This window comes from Pelophylax lessonae, assembly GCF_965119305.1.
Source record: "Pelophylax lessonae genome assembly, chromosome: 6".
Taxonomy (NCBI): domain Eukaryota; kingdom Metazoa; phylum Chordata; class Amphibia; order Anura; family Ranidae; genus Pelophylax; species Pelophylax lessonae.
In genome coordinates this window covers 53,762,148-53,776,674 of record NC_138773.1, presented here as the reverse complement: position 1 = coordinate 53,776,674, position 14,527 = coordinate 53,762,148, and the positions used below count along the sequence as shown (strand labels likewise).

Sequence of the window (14,527 nt, the reverse complement as noted above, 5' to 3'; positions counted from 1 at the left end):
CCAAGATCTCTGTTTTTGAATGCTTTTGATTTTTAAAAAATGGCGTGTAACTCCATCACATGGCACCATTGATATTCGGGTAAACCGGAAGTGATGTCATGTCTTTGCTTCCAGGTTACTATAGCGGAGAGATGATCAAAGCTGATCCTGGCTTTGTTTGGATACCTGACCAGCCAGCCAACACACCGGCTGGTCGCTTGGGTCTCCTAGTGGGACGGAAGAGCCTGAGCAAGCTGCGGTAGATGGCGGGAGGAGGGGAGCCTTCCATCTTGCTGCTTTTAAAAACAGTCCTGCGGCTAGTTAGCCACTAGGATTTCTTTAACAAGAGAGCCGGCTACCAGCTCCGAAAAATAATGGTTCCGGGGTATTGCCTGCAGCTGTAGGCATCATCCCGGTATAACCCCTGAAAATCCAGCGACATAAGGGTATGTCGCTGGTTGGGATCTCGGTACATGTAGAGTCAGTATTTCAGTCAGAGCAACCTGGCTTTTTGTACCTCTTTAGGCCTGCCAAGGTCTTCAATAGTTAGCACTTGTGTCCCTGGCAACCTTAGGGTCTTACAAGTGCTGCTGGGACTCCTTTGTAATGACCGTGGCATGTGCGCATGCCAGTGAAGTTAAAAGAGAAGTTCAGGAATTAAAAAAAAAACAAACAGTCATACTCACCTAGGTGGATGCAGCATTGGTCCATCTCTTCCCCGCCACCTCTAGACCGAGAACTGAGCGATCAAAGACTGCTGATCACTCAGTTCTCAGTCTTCAGGGAGCAGAGAGCAGTAATTGTCAGTGCTCACTGGAGCGCCAGGCTGTGGGGGAGGGGGGGGAGCAGCTGGCTCAATTTCCCAGCGGCACACTGAGAGACTGAGCCAGCTGCCACTCAGGAATCTGGTGGATCCCAAATTTAAAGTCGAGATTGATCCAGAGTCTGGACCAGTTAGTGATGTCAGCTGACAGCAGACTTCGGCTCGCTGTCAGACGAATACTGTCACCCACAGGAGAAGTAGGGCCAAAAGAGCTTTGGCCCTACTTCTCGTTTAAAGAGGGCCTGTACTGTAAAAGCTTTGCCCAAAAAAATACAAGGCGAGACGCAAGAACTAGCCCACCGTATTGCCTATGGACCCCCTACAGCTAATCCATTCTCCACTATTGACTTAGCTTGCCTTGTTCTACACTGTGCCTTTGTGTAGAGCAGTGGCGGCTGGTGCTCAAAATTTTTGGGGGGGCGCAAACAGAAAAATGTAATAGGCATTGCTTTGCGGCAAAAAACGCTGTAAAAAATTGCATGACTTTGAGGTCACAAAAGTGTGAAAGGGGCCTTCAGTAATTAAGGTATAGTGTGCCCCCTTTCAATGCAGAGTGACCAGCGTGCCGTGCCCCTTTCAATGCAGAGTGACCAGCGTGCCGTGCCCCTTTCAATGCAGAGTGACCAGCGTGCCGTGCCCCTTTCAATGCAGAGTGACCAGCGTGCCGTGCCCCTTTCAATGCAGAGTGACCAGCGTGCCGTGCCCCTTTCAATGCAGAGTGACCAGTGCACTTACCTGCAGGGGCGGAGTCTCCTCGCGTCCTTCCCCCTGCCTCCTCCTTGGCCAATGGCATGGTTTTTGCTTTTCGGCCAATCAGGAATCGGGTCTCGGACCCGCTTCCTGATTGGCCAGGAGGAGGATCCGTGTGACAATAGCGAATTTTCATTCGCTATTGTCACACAATTGGTGGGCTCGGGGCGCCCTGCTCTGGCCCCGGGTCCACCCTTTTCTGAAGCCTATTAGAGCCTCTTGCTCTAATCAGGTGATTAAAAAAAAACAAAAAAATAACAAACCCATTGAACTCCATGCGTCCGGTGCCCGCATGCAGATTAGGGTGCCAGGTGCATGGATAGGGGGGTGCGGCGCCCCTGTGCCCCCAACGCACCAGCCGCCACTGGTGTAGAGGCAGATATATTGGTAGAGGCAGGGATTTCTTCCTGTTGTCAGAGCTGCCCCCGGATGACTGGTGATTAGAAGCAGTAGGAGAGGTTGGAAAGCACAGATCCACAAAACTAAAGGAGCAGAGAGATTCTTGCACTGCGGATCCTCAGGTACAGCTTTCTCTCCAACAAGGAGAACAGTGCACAGTAAATCCCAAAGTCTTACTGCAAATCTGATGAGACTAGCAGTCAATTGCACCAGTTCCTTAGATAATCTCACATTGTATTATAAGACTGAAGGAATGGTAAGTGCCTTGCTACTTTTCAGGGAAAATTTAGGGCCTAAGGTAATTATTTCAGGGTACTTGTGCACAATTAACATTTCTGGATGTTGTCTAAGATGGCAAATCTTCCCTTTTTGAGTCCAGGTCCACTTTAAGGACAGAGATCTAAAGTTCTCTAAAAGCCATATCCTAACTCTTGAGCATCTCCTGGTCTGACTTCTACCACCAACAGGGCTCATGAATGGGGAAAGCCACTACTAGCTTTGGTAGCTTTATAACATAATTTACATTTAAACTTAGTGTGTGATGTATTATTCCCTTAGGTCATCCCTGTGTATGAGATGGGTGAGAGGTTCCAGCCCACCACGGTGGAGATGGTGGATGGTGAGACCTCCCCACCACAGCTCCTTACAGAAGCTGATCTCATATCTCTAATGGAGAAACACGGCATAGGTAAACCAATCAATCCAACTGTAACAGTATTTCTTACTAAAAAAACTGCAGTGTCTTTGTTTTGTGTCTAGCATGATCCATATAGAATGATCACAGAAATAATCTGTATATGAAGCCCTATGTCATTTTTGAAAAGCGTGTCTAGTATGAACAACCTTCTTCTTTTTCTCTTTGAACAATAAATCAACCAACTAATCAATTCGTAGGGAAAGGAAGGCCTATAAGTTACACATCACAGCAAAACCCTGTAAGGAAGGAGGTGTATGACCGCCTCAGCCCGGGATCCAACCAGGCCACGCTGATGCTGTCATAAACCTCCTTGCAGGGTTTTGCTGTGATGTGTGTGACTTTTATGACTTCCTTTCCCTACTAGAAGTTTTGAGCTGGGATGAGCTCTGTCCTTGTCGGCACTCCTAGCGGTTTGTCATGCAAGAGGACCTGGTGGATCCTTAGGTGGCATCTGTCATTTTTGTTGTGGGTCACAACCAGTTAGCTTTTCTCTTTTCTGTTCTTACCTGCTATAACATTGGGAAAGTAAGAAGTCGATTGTTCGAGTGTTTTTTAATACAAACTGTTTTTCATTCAGACGCAAGGCTAAAAAAAAAGTTGCTGTTTCCCACTTTTTTTCTAAAATATAAAATGGAACATGGAAGGTTGGGAAAAAAGGATTTTGTTGGCACTCGAAGTAATTAAAATATCATTTATTTATTTTCACATAAAAACACAAAAAGAAAACAAAAAAATTGACATACTATATCTCTATATAAAAAAGGATGTGGCTTCTAAGTAAGCTCACAATCATGTACAAGTATATACAGCAGTTCTTGAATGTTCAATTTCATGCACAAGTAAGTAAATGTTATACAAATCCTTAAAGGGATAAAAGTGTTCTAGCACCAGGAGAATCCTGCCGGCGGTTTTCCAAAGGAACAATCACCGTCCAGCCGGGTCAGCTGATGTTGTATTAGTATATCAATTCAACTGCTCAACATGTTTCGCCTTTTTCAAAGCTTCATCTGGAGCTTATATATGAATAAACTCTGTACGATTGTTGTGCAAGACATATATCTCTGCAAAACTTTTTTGTAATTAACGAAGGGGCAATCATGGATTTTTCAGAGCTTGATACCTTGAAGGGTGGAGCTATACTTGGATGTGTAGCCGCTGGCGGCGGTTCCCCATCCGGAGCGGACAATCGTGGACATTTAAACAGAGCGCATACAAGTGCCTATTCCATGGGTTTATATGCAAGTCCTTTATTGGTATTGGCTTACTGATGTCAGTCAGGTGTATACTATTTCTTGGCGGCTACACATCCAAGTATAGCTCCACCCTTCAAGGTATCAAGCTCTGAAAAATCCATGATTGCCCCTTCGTTAATTACAAAAAAGTTTTGCAGAGATATGTCTTGCACAACAATCGTACAGAGTTTATTCATATATAACCTCCAGATGAAGCTTTGAAAAAGGCGAAACATGTTGAGCAGTTGAATTGATATACTAATACAACATCAGCTGACCCGGCTGGACGGTGATTGTTCCTTTGGAAAACCGCCGGCAGGATTCTCCTGGTGCTAGAACACTTTTATCCCTTTAAGGATTTGTATAACATTTACTTACTTGTGCATGAAATTGAACATTCAAGAACTGCTGTATATACTTGTACATGATTGTGAGCTTACTTAGAAGCCACATCCTTTTTTATATAGATATAGTATGTCAATTTTTTTGTTTTCTTTTTGTGTTTTTATGTGAAAATAAATAAATGATATTTTAATTGCTTTGAGTGCCAACAAAATCATTTTTTCCCAACCTTTCAGGTTTCAAATTAATTCTAGGGATTTGGCATCTATATTAGATAGCTCATATGCTCAGACTGCTGCTGTCTGAAGGCATATTATTTTTCAAATAAAATATAAAATGGTTCTGCAGCCTAACGAGGACATATCACTACATCCTAAAAATACTTGGATAGGGCAGCAAGTGTTTGTAGCATTTGAACCCTTCTGATCTGTGCTGTAGTTGCTGAGCTAGCATGGTCGACAGTGCGGCCCCCTCACCCCACTGCTATTTTACCATGCTGCCTGGAAAGAAACATGTCTCATTAGGTGCGAGTGACAATGCATAGGAAGCATAGGGGGGCTTTGACAGTTCTGTCATTCATCACAGCAGTTGGCAAGGAACCTGTCAGTGTGACACTTCTTTGCGTTCATAGGTAACACACTGCTGCTGAAATGTCAGCAGCAGTAAGAAACAGGAGGAGCATCGCTGCACTGTTCGTTTTGGGGACACATCAGAGCACACTGAAGGGAAATGGTGGTGACCGCACTGACATTCATCACATTAGGGGGAAAGGAGTATCACTGCACTAACTATTTACTTTTGGAGACACTTCACAGCACACACAGGAGAGATGGTGGTGTAGCTTTGTCATTTATCACAGCAGAGGGATAGGAGGATCACTGCAGGATTTTTTGGTACTTGACAGCACACAGAATGTTGTAGTTGGCTTCTGTGCTTTGCTTTAGCATCTCCATAGGAACACCCATAAATTGGGCTTCAGCAGAAAAAAATTGCTTTCATGCACAGTGCGGCAATGGATCAGAACGAGACCAGATGCTACATATTAGTCCCCTGGGGAATTTAAAGCGGAGTTACAGCCTCAGAAATGGTTTGGAGATAAAAATACCCACGGGACAGTCAGGGCTAGTGCATTCCAGAATGGATAGCCTCTGAACTGTCCAAGGTCGCACTTGCCTTTTAGAAGAAATACTTACCTTGAAAATCTCTTGTCCAGCGCTGCCATCTCAGGTGTGGGCAGCTGAAGCCAGGGCGTCCTCTTCGGTGTCCTCTTCGTCCCAGAATGCCCTGCATCGGCCCCATTCGTCACTTCCGGGGCAGGCGCGTCATCCCTGCACAGCTTCTGGGCATGCCCAAAAGCTGTTTAGCAGGGAATGATGCACCTGCACCGGAACTGACGAGCCAACGCAAGCAGGAATTGACGGCGCGGCCACGGCCTCAGAGGGAGGAAGTAGAAGGAAGGGAAGTATACTTTCTTCAAAAACATTGTATTTTAGGGGATTTAAAGCAAGCGGATGGCCCAAAGGTGTTTTTGAGGCCGGAACTCCGCTTTAACAAAGATGTTTATATTGTGATGTTTCTTTTTTAATTCCTATATGAATATAGAAATCCCAAAAACGGCTGTAAAATAATCTTTAAAGCTAACCTCATGGTAAGTGGTTAAATACACATATCTGATATGCTGTACTTACCAAAAGATTTGTAACTCTGTTCAGCCTGTCGTGTGATTCAGACACCTGTGCTGCACTGTGTAGCCAGGGCCATCCTGTTTGCATTACAATACACGTCAGCAGTACAGCCTGGAGTGGAGATTACCTTAGCCTGTGATTACACATTAAAGGAATAGCAGCATCACAGAAACACATTAAGGTCTTTGCTCTTCTCATTATAACTCTGATAATTTAATTATAAGTCACGCTCCTCTTGTAGGGATATGAAAATCATACTGTATTTTTATCATCTTTTCTGTGGTCTCTAGTGGCTGATGTGGATGCTATATTTATATTTGTTTTTCCTGCAGGGACTGACGCTACCCATGCAGAGCACATTGAGACCATTAAGTCACGCATGTACGTGGGCCTCACCCCGGAGCAGAGGTTCCTTCCAGGAGAGCTAGGGATGGGCCTGGTGGAGGGTAAGCCCTGGATTGCTGCTCTTCTGAAGCAAAACCATCCTGAGGAGTTTGATTGTTTTCAGCTTATTAGCAGTCACAACTCCTTCCTCAAATCTTGCTATCACTCTTCATTGCCTCCTTAGGATACGATTCCATGGGCTTCGAGATGTCCAAGCCTGACCTTCGAGCTGAGCTGGAGGCAGATCTGAAGCTCATTTGTGAAGGCAAAAAGGACAAGTTCACTGTCCTGAGACAGCAAGTGCAGAAATACAAGCAGGTCTTCATCGAGGCTGCAGCCAAAGCCACCAAGTGAGTGGGGGTTCTCTTCTAAATAGTGTGTACATTATAAGGACCGTCAACATACACTGCAGGTTGATGTGCCTAAAAAAGTTTTTAGTTTATAATTTAAGATTAACTCGTACTATTCATCAATGAGTATCTCATGTTCCAGTTAATGTACCATGTTTGGACCAAAAAAAAAGATACATCTTCATTACATCTCTGATATACTTGCACATCTTCCTATGTTCTTCAATTGAAAAATGCTGCAAGTAGAAAGAAAGAGAAAGATTTATTTAATTTTAATTTTTTTCTAATTTTCATTATGGGAGAATGGTCACAGGTAAAACACTAAAAATGACCTGGGGCTTACATATCCAGGGCTACTCTGCAATGTTAGCACTATATATTGATATAACCCAATATGTAAGGATATGTACATCTGACAGTTATTTCAAATATCCTTTTTTTTTTTTATTTACAAGGTTAATTTTTTTGCATTGTAATATATCCTGCGACGGTCCTTCTCTTTTTAAGTATATTGTGTCTTGGATTGTATTTTGTATGATACTTTGGAAAATTTTTCACTAAAAAGATATAATCTGAAGAATGCTGCAAGTACAGAGTAATACCCGTTGAATTGTCAGAAATCCAGTGAGCTGCTAACTTCCTGTTTGAGCTGACGACAAAAGTGCTTCTGCTGTACTGATATCCCAAGCAGTGTTGTCAACCCTGCCCTACTAAGCTACAGAACACCTTGACTTCTCTTCATCTCCATAAAAAAGGAGGAGGTGTTCTGTAGGATAATGTTTTGGAGACCTTGTTAAATATACAGGGCCAAATCCTTGTTTACATCAAAACCGAAAATAATTACATTTCCTCATGTAAACTTAAAAAAATGGTGAGATCATGAAAAAATATCCCCATTTTCTCATGATCTCCCCCTTTTTTAAGGGTACATGAGGAAATTGTGTTCTGTAGTCCAGCAAGGGAGAACTGACTACACTTCTTGGGATTTAAGTGCATCGGGGGTACTGTGTGGTTAGCCTACTCAGGAAGCTCTCTGGATTTCTGACAGGTCAACAGGTATTTTCCTGTACTTGCAGTGTATTTTAAGCGACATAAAACAGGGGAATGGCATGTATTAGAGATTTACTGAAAAGGGTTTTTTTTTTTTTTTTTTTTCAAAGTTATTGTAAAATTCAAGTTGTATTGCATTTCAAAGCGCATTCATGATAAGTAATGTGCAAGTGTAACATTGCCAGGTGTTTATTACCTCTCTCAGAGATCACAGTACTTCCCCCTGACAAAGCGTTCATCTGCTTTTCTCCTCAGAGGGATTGAGCCATTTTCAGTCATCATCCATGGTCACCCTCTACTTCCGAGACTAGAGATGCTGACTCCGATATGACACAATCCTATAAATCCTGGTGCCTTTGCAGTTCTTGGCTGTGTTCAGAAATGTGTGACACAGATCAGCCGCTGCTGCAGCCTTTCACCTTGTTAACAAAGTAATAGTGTTGTAGCCTAGTGTTGTGAAGGGTAGAGGAGACTGAGGAAATTCCTTCTGCCTAAAGCCGCCTGGCATCGACTCAGCCTAGGGAAATTCACTTACTGTTAATGTCAGGAGCCTATTTTTGCAGACTTGTAGATTTTACTTAAAGGTCCACTTTAAGATAACCCCATACATTCTGTCACCCCATACATTTGGTCCTTGCTGGTTGCATGCTCTGCAGCATACTAACTGAACCCCCCTCGGTTCTGTGCTTCTACTCAACAGGCTGGACGAGGCTCTGTCTCAGTACTTTGGCCAGGCAGCACAACCTGTGGAACAGCAGGAGATCTACCCGGAAACGCCAGTTCCTATACGAAAATGCCCGCAGTGTAACAGGGATATGGTGCTGAAGACCAAGAGAGATGGAGGGTGAGTGAGAGCAAGGGAGCAGCCATGTTTGACATCTGAAGATGTTGAACAGGTGACCTCCTGACAAAGAATTCCTTTTAGTTAGAGAGCCCACAGGTCTTTCACTATGGTTGAAGGAAGTCATTTTCCCCACTAATATCAGTATCGTATCTTTCTCTTTAAGGTTTTACATTTCGTGTTTGGGTTACCCCAGCTGTAAAACCTCAATCTGGTTGCCCAGTTTCGTTCTGGAAGTGTCACGGGATGATAGTGTGTGTGATGTGTGTAGACCTCATCCAGTTCACAAGTGAGTATGCCTTCAGCTAACTTGGCAATGTTTTCTGAGCAAAGAAAGTGGTCCCCTTAGCATCCAGGTACTCCCTTTTTCACACTGCATTATGGGGGGAGTAAAGAGAAAATCTGATTGGACAAGGTGCAATGTGATTTACCGCTCTACTTTGCATCGATTATTATCCCCATCCCCATGATTATCTTTGTATGCTGTGTAAACTCTTCTTCATTTCCCCATTTGAGTTCGGCAGGATCCTCATATGCCTGTAGTTTATTTGGCCAATGGCTGATTATGTTTTTAACAATATGTAATTGCGGATATTTAGAAACCAAAAGTTGTGTTAATACAATTTTTCAATAACTATTGTACTTTAATGAATTCTCTATGGTTGTGTTGCACCCTAAAGTCCCAAGGAACCCCCTGTCTTTACCTATATCAACTCAAGAGGTGTAGTGCTTTACTTAAATGACGACAAACCCTCATTAATCTATTAGAAACATAAAGGTTAAAGTGTGTGTATATATAGAAACAAAGGGATTGGGGTGTCCCAGGGTTAAACTCACCTGCTAGATAAAAGCAGGGAGGTATATGTCTCCTATTGGTTTTCACACCATAAGGTCAGTTGATAAATCGGGGAGCCCAGCAACCGAACAAAAGTGTTCAAAAACAGAAAAAAATCAAAGAAGTTGCAAAAAATAGCTCAACACTGGTTTGTGAAAAGATAACAAAAGTACTTTATTGAGGAAATATCAAATCATAAAAGACCAAACACAGTAGGTGTGACGTACTAACCGTCACTATGATTTAAAAAATCAGATACTTGGTGGTTTGGATTGCTTCAAATGGGATCTGTATTTACAAGTGATGCTAACGTGTATTGTACTGCAATGTCAGCAATGTCTTCATATAGAGATGTGAAGATTTAATCCTACACTGGGAGATTTAGACTGTTAGACAATTGCCATGAGGTCTGTGTGACGGATCACCCTGTCCCTGGATGGTAAACCCCTTTGTGTCATTTTCCTATGAGTTCGGGACATTGCCTTTTTATTTCATTTTATTTTCACTTTATTCATCTTCTCAGTCAGACTCATAGCAGACTGCTAATGTCATTGGCTTAGCCACTTGTCGTCCACACATTGTTAAATATGCTAATGCTGTCTGTGTTTTGAGATGGAATGTGTATTGTGCTAAGTATTCCTGTTCCATTTTTACATTTTTTTTTTTCTGAAATTTTGCATTGCATACTAGCACATTATGAAATCCTCACCTTAGAAAAAAGCCCTCTCAGCGTCTCCTGGCCACCGCTGAGAGGGCTGACATCTCCTGTCCTTTCTTCTGGGATTGTGGGCTCTGGCGCTGTGAGTGTCCGGAGACGCAATTACGTCACTCCTGTGCATGCGTTCGGAGTCCTCTGTTCCGAGAAGAAGCTCTGAAGTTCTGACATGGTATGCCAGACCTTCAGAGCGCATGCGCTGCGGACGCCAGCGGCTGTATGCAGGATGAATATCTCCTAAACTGTGCAGGTTTAGGAGATAGGTATTTTACCTACAGGTAAGCCTTCTCATAGGCTTACCCGTAGGTAAAAGTAAAAAAGCAGAGTATACAATCGCTTTAAGTGTAGACGTGTTTCCCAATGCATTTATTGCATGCATTATTGTTAGAAATGTACTGTCTTCCCCAACGTCTCTTGGTATTGGTATACTTAATTTTCGCAAATAACCCTGAGGTCAGAGTGGTTGTAAAGGCTGAAGGTTTTTTACCTTCATACATTCTATACATAAAGGTAAAAAAACCTCCTGTCTGCTGCTCCTCCCACAGCCCCGCTCCAATTATAACCTAAGCTCCCTCTTGATCCAGCAATGTCTTGGGACTCCCTTTTCTCAGTGGCTGAGACAGCCTTTGGCTCTCACTGTTGTCAACCACAGCCAGTGAGCCAATGAGGAGAGTGTGGAAGTGGAGCCAAGCCACGGATCTATGTTTCTTATAGATGCATAGAGCAAGGCTCGGGAACGAGCACGTACCAGTGCCCCTATAGCAAGCGGCTTGCTATTGGAGACACTGGCCTAGGGGGAGAAGCTAGGAATGCCGGCAGGGGGGCCCGAGAAGAAGAGGATTGGTGCTGCTCTGTGCAAAACCACTGCACAGAGCAGGTAAGCTGTTGTTTTAAAAAAAAAAAAGACGAACCTGTATTGTCCACTTAAACAAATGTTTGTACGTGGAGTTTTTCTGTTAATTGTACTTCCAGTTCTTGCTATTTGTACCTGCAAAGCTGTAATAAAAAAAGATTGAACAAAAAGAGGAATTGGAACAAAATAACCTCCATCACTGGTGTCAGTGGTATTAAGAGGAACCCCCTGGCATTGTTGTCAGTAGTCACAATAATAGGCCCATGGCATAACTATTAACCACGATCCCCCCACCTGGTGGTCAGTGACAGTGCTCTAAACCCTCTAGCCCTGCACTATTGGGTCAGTTGCAGAACTGTTTAACATCTCAACACATCCCCAGCCCCCCCACTGGTAGTCAGTGTTTTCTAACTGGTAACTGGTAGGCAACTGGTATATTGAGAAGTTCAGTAGTGAGATTGCGCACATGTTCGCATGGAAGTTTTGCTTTAGGATTGCCATATATAGAACAATGTTCACACACTGAATATTTTTGGTACAATTCTGCCAGCTTTCCATTGTGTGGAGGTTGGACCATGGTGGACCAGCAGCGATAAAGCCAAGGATAAGGAGGGGTAAAAAAGTTTATTCTAGCTAACTGATTGTTGGACTGTTCATCCTTTCCTGATGAATAAAGCGCTCATCCATACAACTTAAAGCGGAGTTCCGGCCTCAAAATCGACATAATCGATTTTGGGCCATCCACTTGCTCTTGGTCACCTGAAAAACAAATGGATAGTTACGATTTTTTTTTTTTGTTTACTTACCTTGTTATTGAAGAAAATATACTCCCCTTTCTTCCGCTTCCTCCCTCTGCGGCCGCGGCCCGCGCCGTCACTTTCTCCTTGCATTTATTCCTGGGAGCTGAACGTCATCGCTCCCAGGAATTAATGCGCTTGCACCGGCCCCGCTCGTCAGTTCCGGTGCAGGCACCTCACTCCCTGCTAAACAGCTTCTGGGCATGCCCAGAAGCTGTGGAGGGATGATGCGCCCGCACCAGAAGTGACGAGCGGGGCCGGTGCAGGTGCATTCTGGGAGAAGAGGACACGGAAGTGGACGCAGAAGAGGACGCGCTGGCTTCAGCTGCCCACATCCAAGATGGCAGCGCTGGAGAAGAAATTTTCAAGGTAAGTATTTCTTCTAAAAGGTAAGTGCGACCCGGGACAGATCAGAGGCTATCCATTGTGGAATGTACTAGCCCTGACTGTCCCAGAGGTATTTTTAGCTAAATTTCACTCCCGAGGCCGGAACTCCATTTAATCAATCTGACTAGATGCAGAATATTAAACAGGCATGGTACAGGAGGTCAGGGGTCTGACCATTTATTTCCAAACGAGCAGATTTTTCTGTGTATAGCAAGATAATTAATATTTTGTTGCTTCTTCTACAGGCTGAAGCTGAAGTTTAAGCGTGGCAGTGTCCCCCCTATTATGCCCCTGGATTTTGTGGGCTGTATTGGTGGCTGTGATGAAACTCTTCGAGAAATACTCGATTTGAAATATCTACAGGGTGGCAGCAGAGCACCCCAGCCTGGCCCTCCCCGTGAGAGCAACCACCTGCAGGTTAACCAGACAAGTAACCGAATAACAAACGGTCGAGGAGGTCCAAACAGGCAGCCGCCCACCAAAAAAGAGCGAAAACCCCAACTGGTGACGCCAGCAGTACAGAGAAATGCACTGCCAATTAGTGCCAACCCTGAGAATAATGAGGTGGTGTGCAACTGCGGTGTCAGCGCTGTGCAGCTTACCGTGCGTAAAGAGGGACCTAACCAGGGGCGCCAGTTCTACAAATGCAATGGAGGAAAATGCAACTTCTTTTTGTGGGCAGATCAGGAGAACGGGGATGGCAGGAGTCCCCCGGCATTGCAGGTGTCTGCAGGACGTCCCTCAACCTCGTTTAGCAGTTCCATGGCCTCCGAAGGGTTTCGAATGACAGGAGGAAGTGGGGACTCAGGATTGGGAGGAGAGATCAAGTGCATGTGCAATCAGCCAGCCATCACACGTACGGTGCAGAAGGATGGAGCCAACAAAGGCAGACAGTTCCACACCTGCTCCAAACCCAGAGAACAACAGTGTGGCTTCTTCCAGTGGGCCGATGAGAACGTCCCTCCAGGTGAGTAACGCAGGGGAAAATGACTATGTAGAATGGACATTAACAATTTTAAAAGTGTTATGTGAATGTATTATCACAGCAATAGTAATACTGGGCCTGTATGGACTAAATAACCCATCTGTCTTTAGCACTCTGCCCAATAACCTGCCTGGAGCAGATGTATTCTATCTTGGTATCTCACCAACTTCCTCTCTCTTTATTACAGGTCCTTCTGGAAATTTTCCTACCACATTCAGTGGAGGGTCTGGAGCACAGAGAGGATTTGGTCAGAAAATTAAAAGAAACGATAACTCGGACAAAGCTCCAACAGCAAAGAGACCACGCACATGTGGCATCTGTCATCAGCCAGGCCACAACCGAACTAACTGTCCCCAGAACAGATAAGTGTTCTGCCAAGTCTGCAAAATAACCATAGAAACTTTCTCTCTCTGCTTTAACGCAAAGGCAGACAGGTGGTCTTTCAGCCCCCAGATAATTGCACATAGAGGTGCTGAAGGCTGTGTTTTGCATGGGCTGTTAAATGGTTAAATTCACCTTAAAAAAAAAAAAAAAAACAATACATGCACATCTTTTTGCAGGTAAAAAAAATTGTGCTTTTATTTTTTTATTGGGAGCCTGGAAAGCATTGTACCCATGATCAGCAGATCGTGGGTTCAATGCAGGGCTCTTGCAGACTCTGTGTGTAAGCTGTCAGGCCGTACATTATACCAGGAAGCATCAATGAACTACCACAAGGCTCAACAGCACTGTGGGAGTTCATTAGGAACTACAAAGTTTACAGCCGCAATGGCTGCTGGACCCTGTAGTTTTCCAATCACAGAACGTTGTGAATAAATGACGTGGCCCGACGGGCAGAGCCCTGCACAGTCCCATTCTTTGCAGATTGTGCCACAGATTGTGGGGGGGGAGAAGATCCCGTGCCACCTGTCACAACAGAGAGCCAGGGGGTTTGGGGCCGGTGGACTTGTTAATGTTGCACCCGGAGTACGGGTGTACCATGTTACAAAAGGTGACTTTATCCTTAAAGTGAAATTATCCATGTAAAGATTTGGCCAGGATTGACAGCTGTTGCTGACATATATGCTTCTTTACTATGTAATATGGCAGTTCATCCCTTTATAACTGGTCTGAAAGTTGGCTTAATTGAAATAACTCTTCCAGAGCTACACTGGCATAAGGATCCTCAGTGTCTGACATTTCTGGGTGTGCCGGATGCCTGTGTCCCCTTCTGCATGCCGTGTTTCCATCAGCCAGCCTTCACAGCTCTGCAGGAACACAGTAGTGATGTAGCAGTTGACAGGTAGAAGTACATTGGTCAGCAGGGGATGCTGACATCCTACACGCCTAAAGTATCAGATACTGGAGGTTCTTTAGCCACTATAGCTGTGCAAGAGAGCAAGGATCAAATGCATGGGAGGTGGAACAGGTAGGAGTTATTCTT

At 44.3% G+C, this 14,527-nt stretch overlaps 1 protein-coding gene across 2 annotated transcripts in view; it reads left to right on the top strand.

The window, feature by feature from the left end:
• Window positions 1–13,595, top strand: part of TOP3A (DNA topoisomerase III alpha) — a 64,257-nt gene extending 50,662 nt beyond the window's left edge. For both annotated transcript variants that reach the window (XM_082260135.1, XM_082260136.1), the window contains exons 14-20: window positions 2,510–2,639; window positions 6,240–6,353; window positions 6,476–6,641; window positions 8,392–8,535; window positions 8,699–8,821; window positions 12,365–13,086; window positions 13,292–13,595. In XM_082260135.1, the coding sequence (XP_082116261.1) occupies window positions 2,510–2,639; window positions 6,240–6,353; window positions 6,476–6,641; window positions 8,392–8,535; window positions 8,699–8,821; window positions 12,365–13,086; window positions 13,292–13,470 (1,578 nt within the window). In that variant the 3' untranslated portion in view covers window positions 13,471–13,595. The remainder of the gene's footprint in view (window positions 1–2,509; window positions 2,640–6,239; window positions 6,354–6,475; window positions 6,642–8,391; window positions 8,536–8,698; window positions 8,822–12,364; window positions 13,087–13,291) is intronic.
• The last annotated feature ends 932 nt before the right edge of the window (window positions 13,596–14,527 follow it).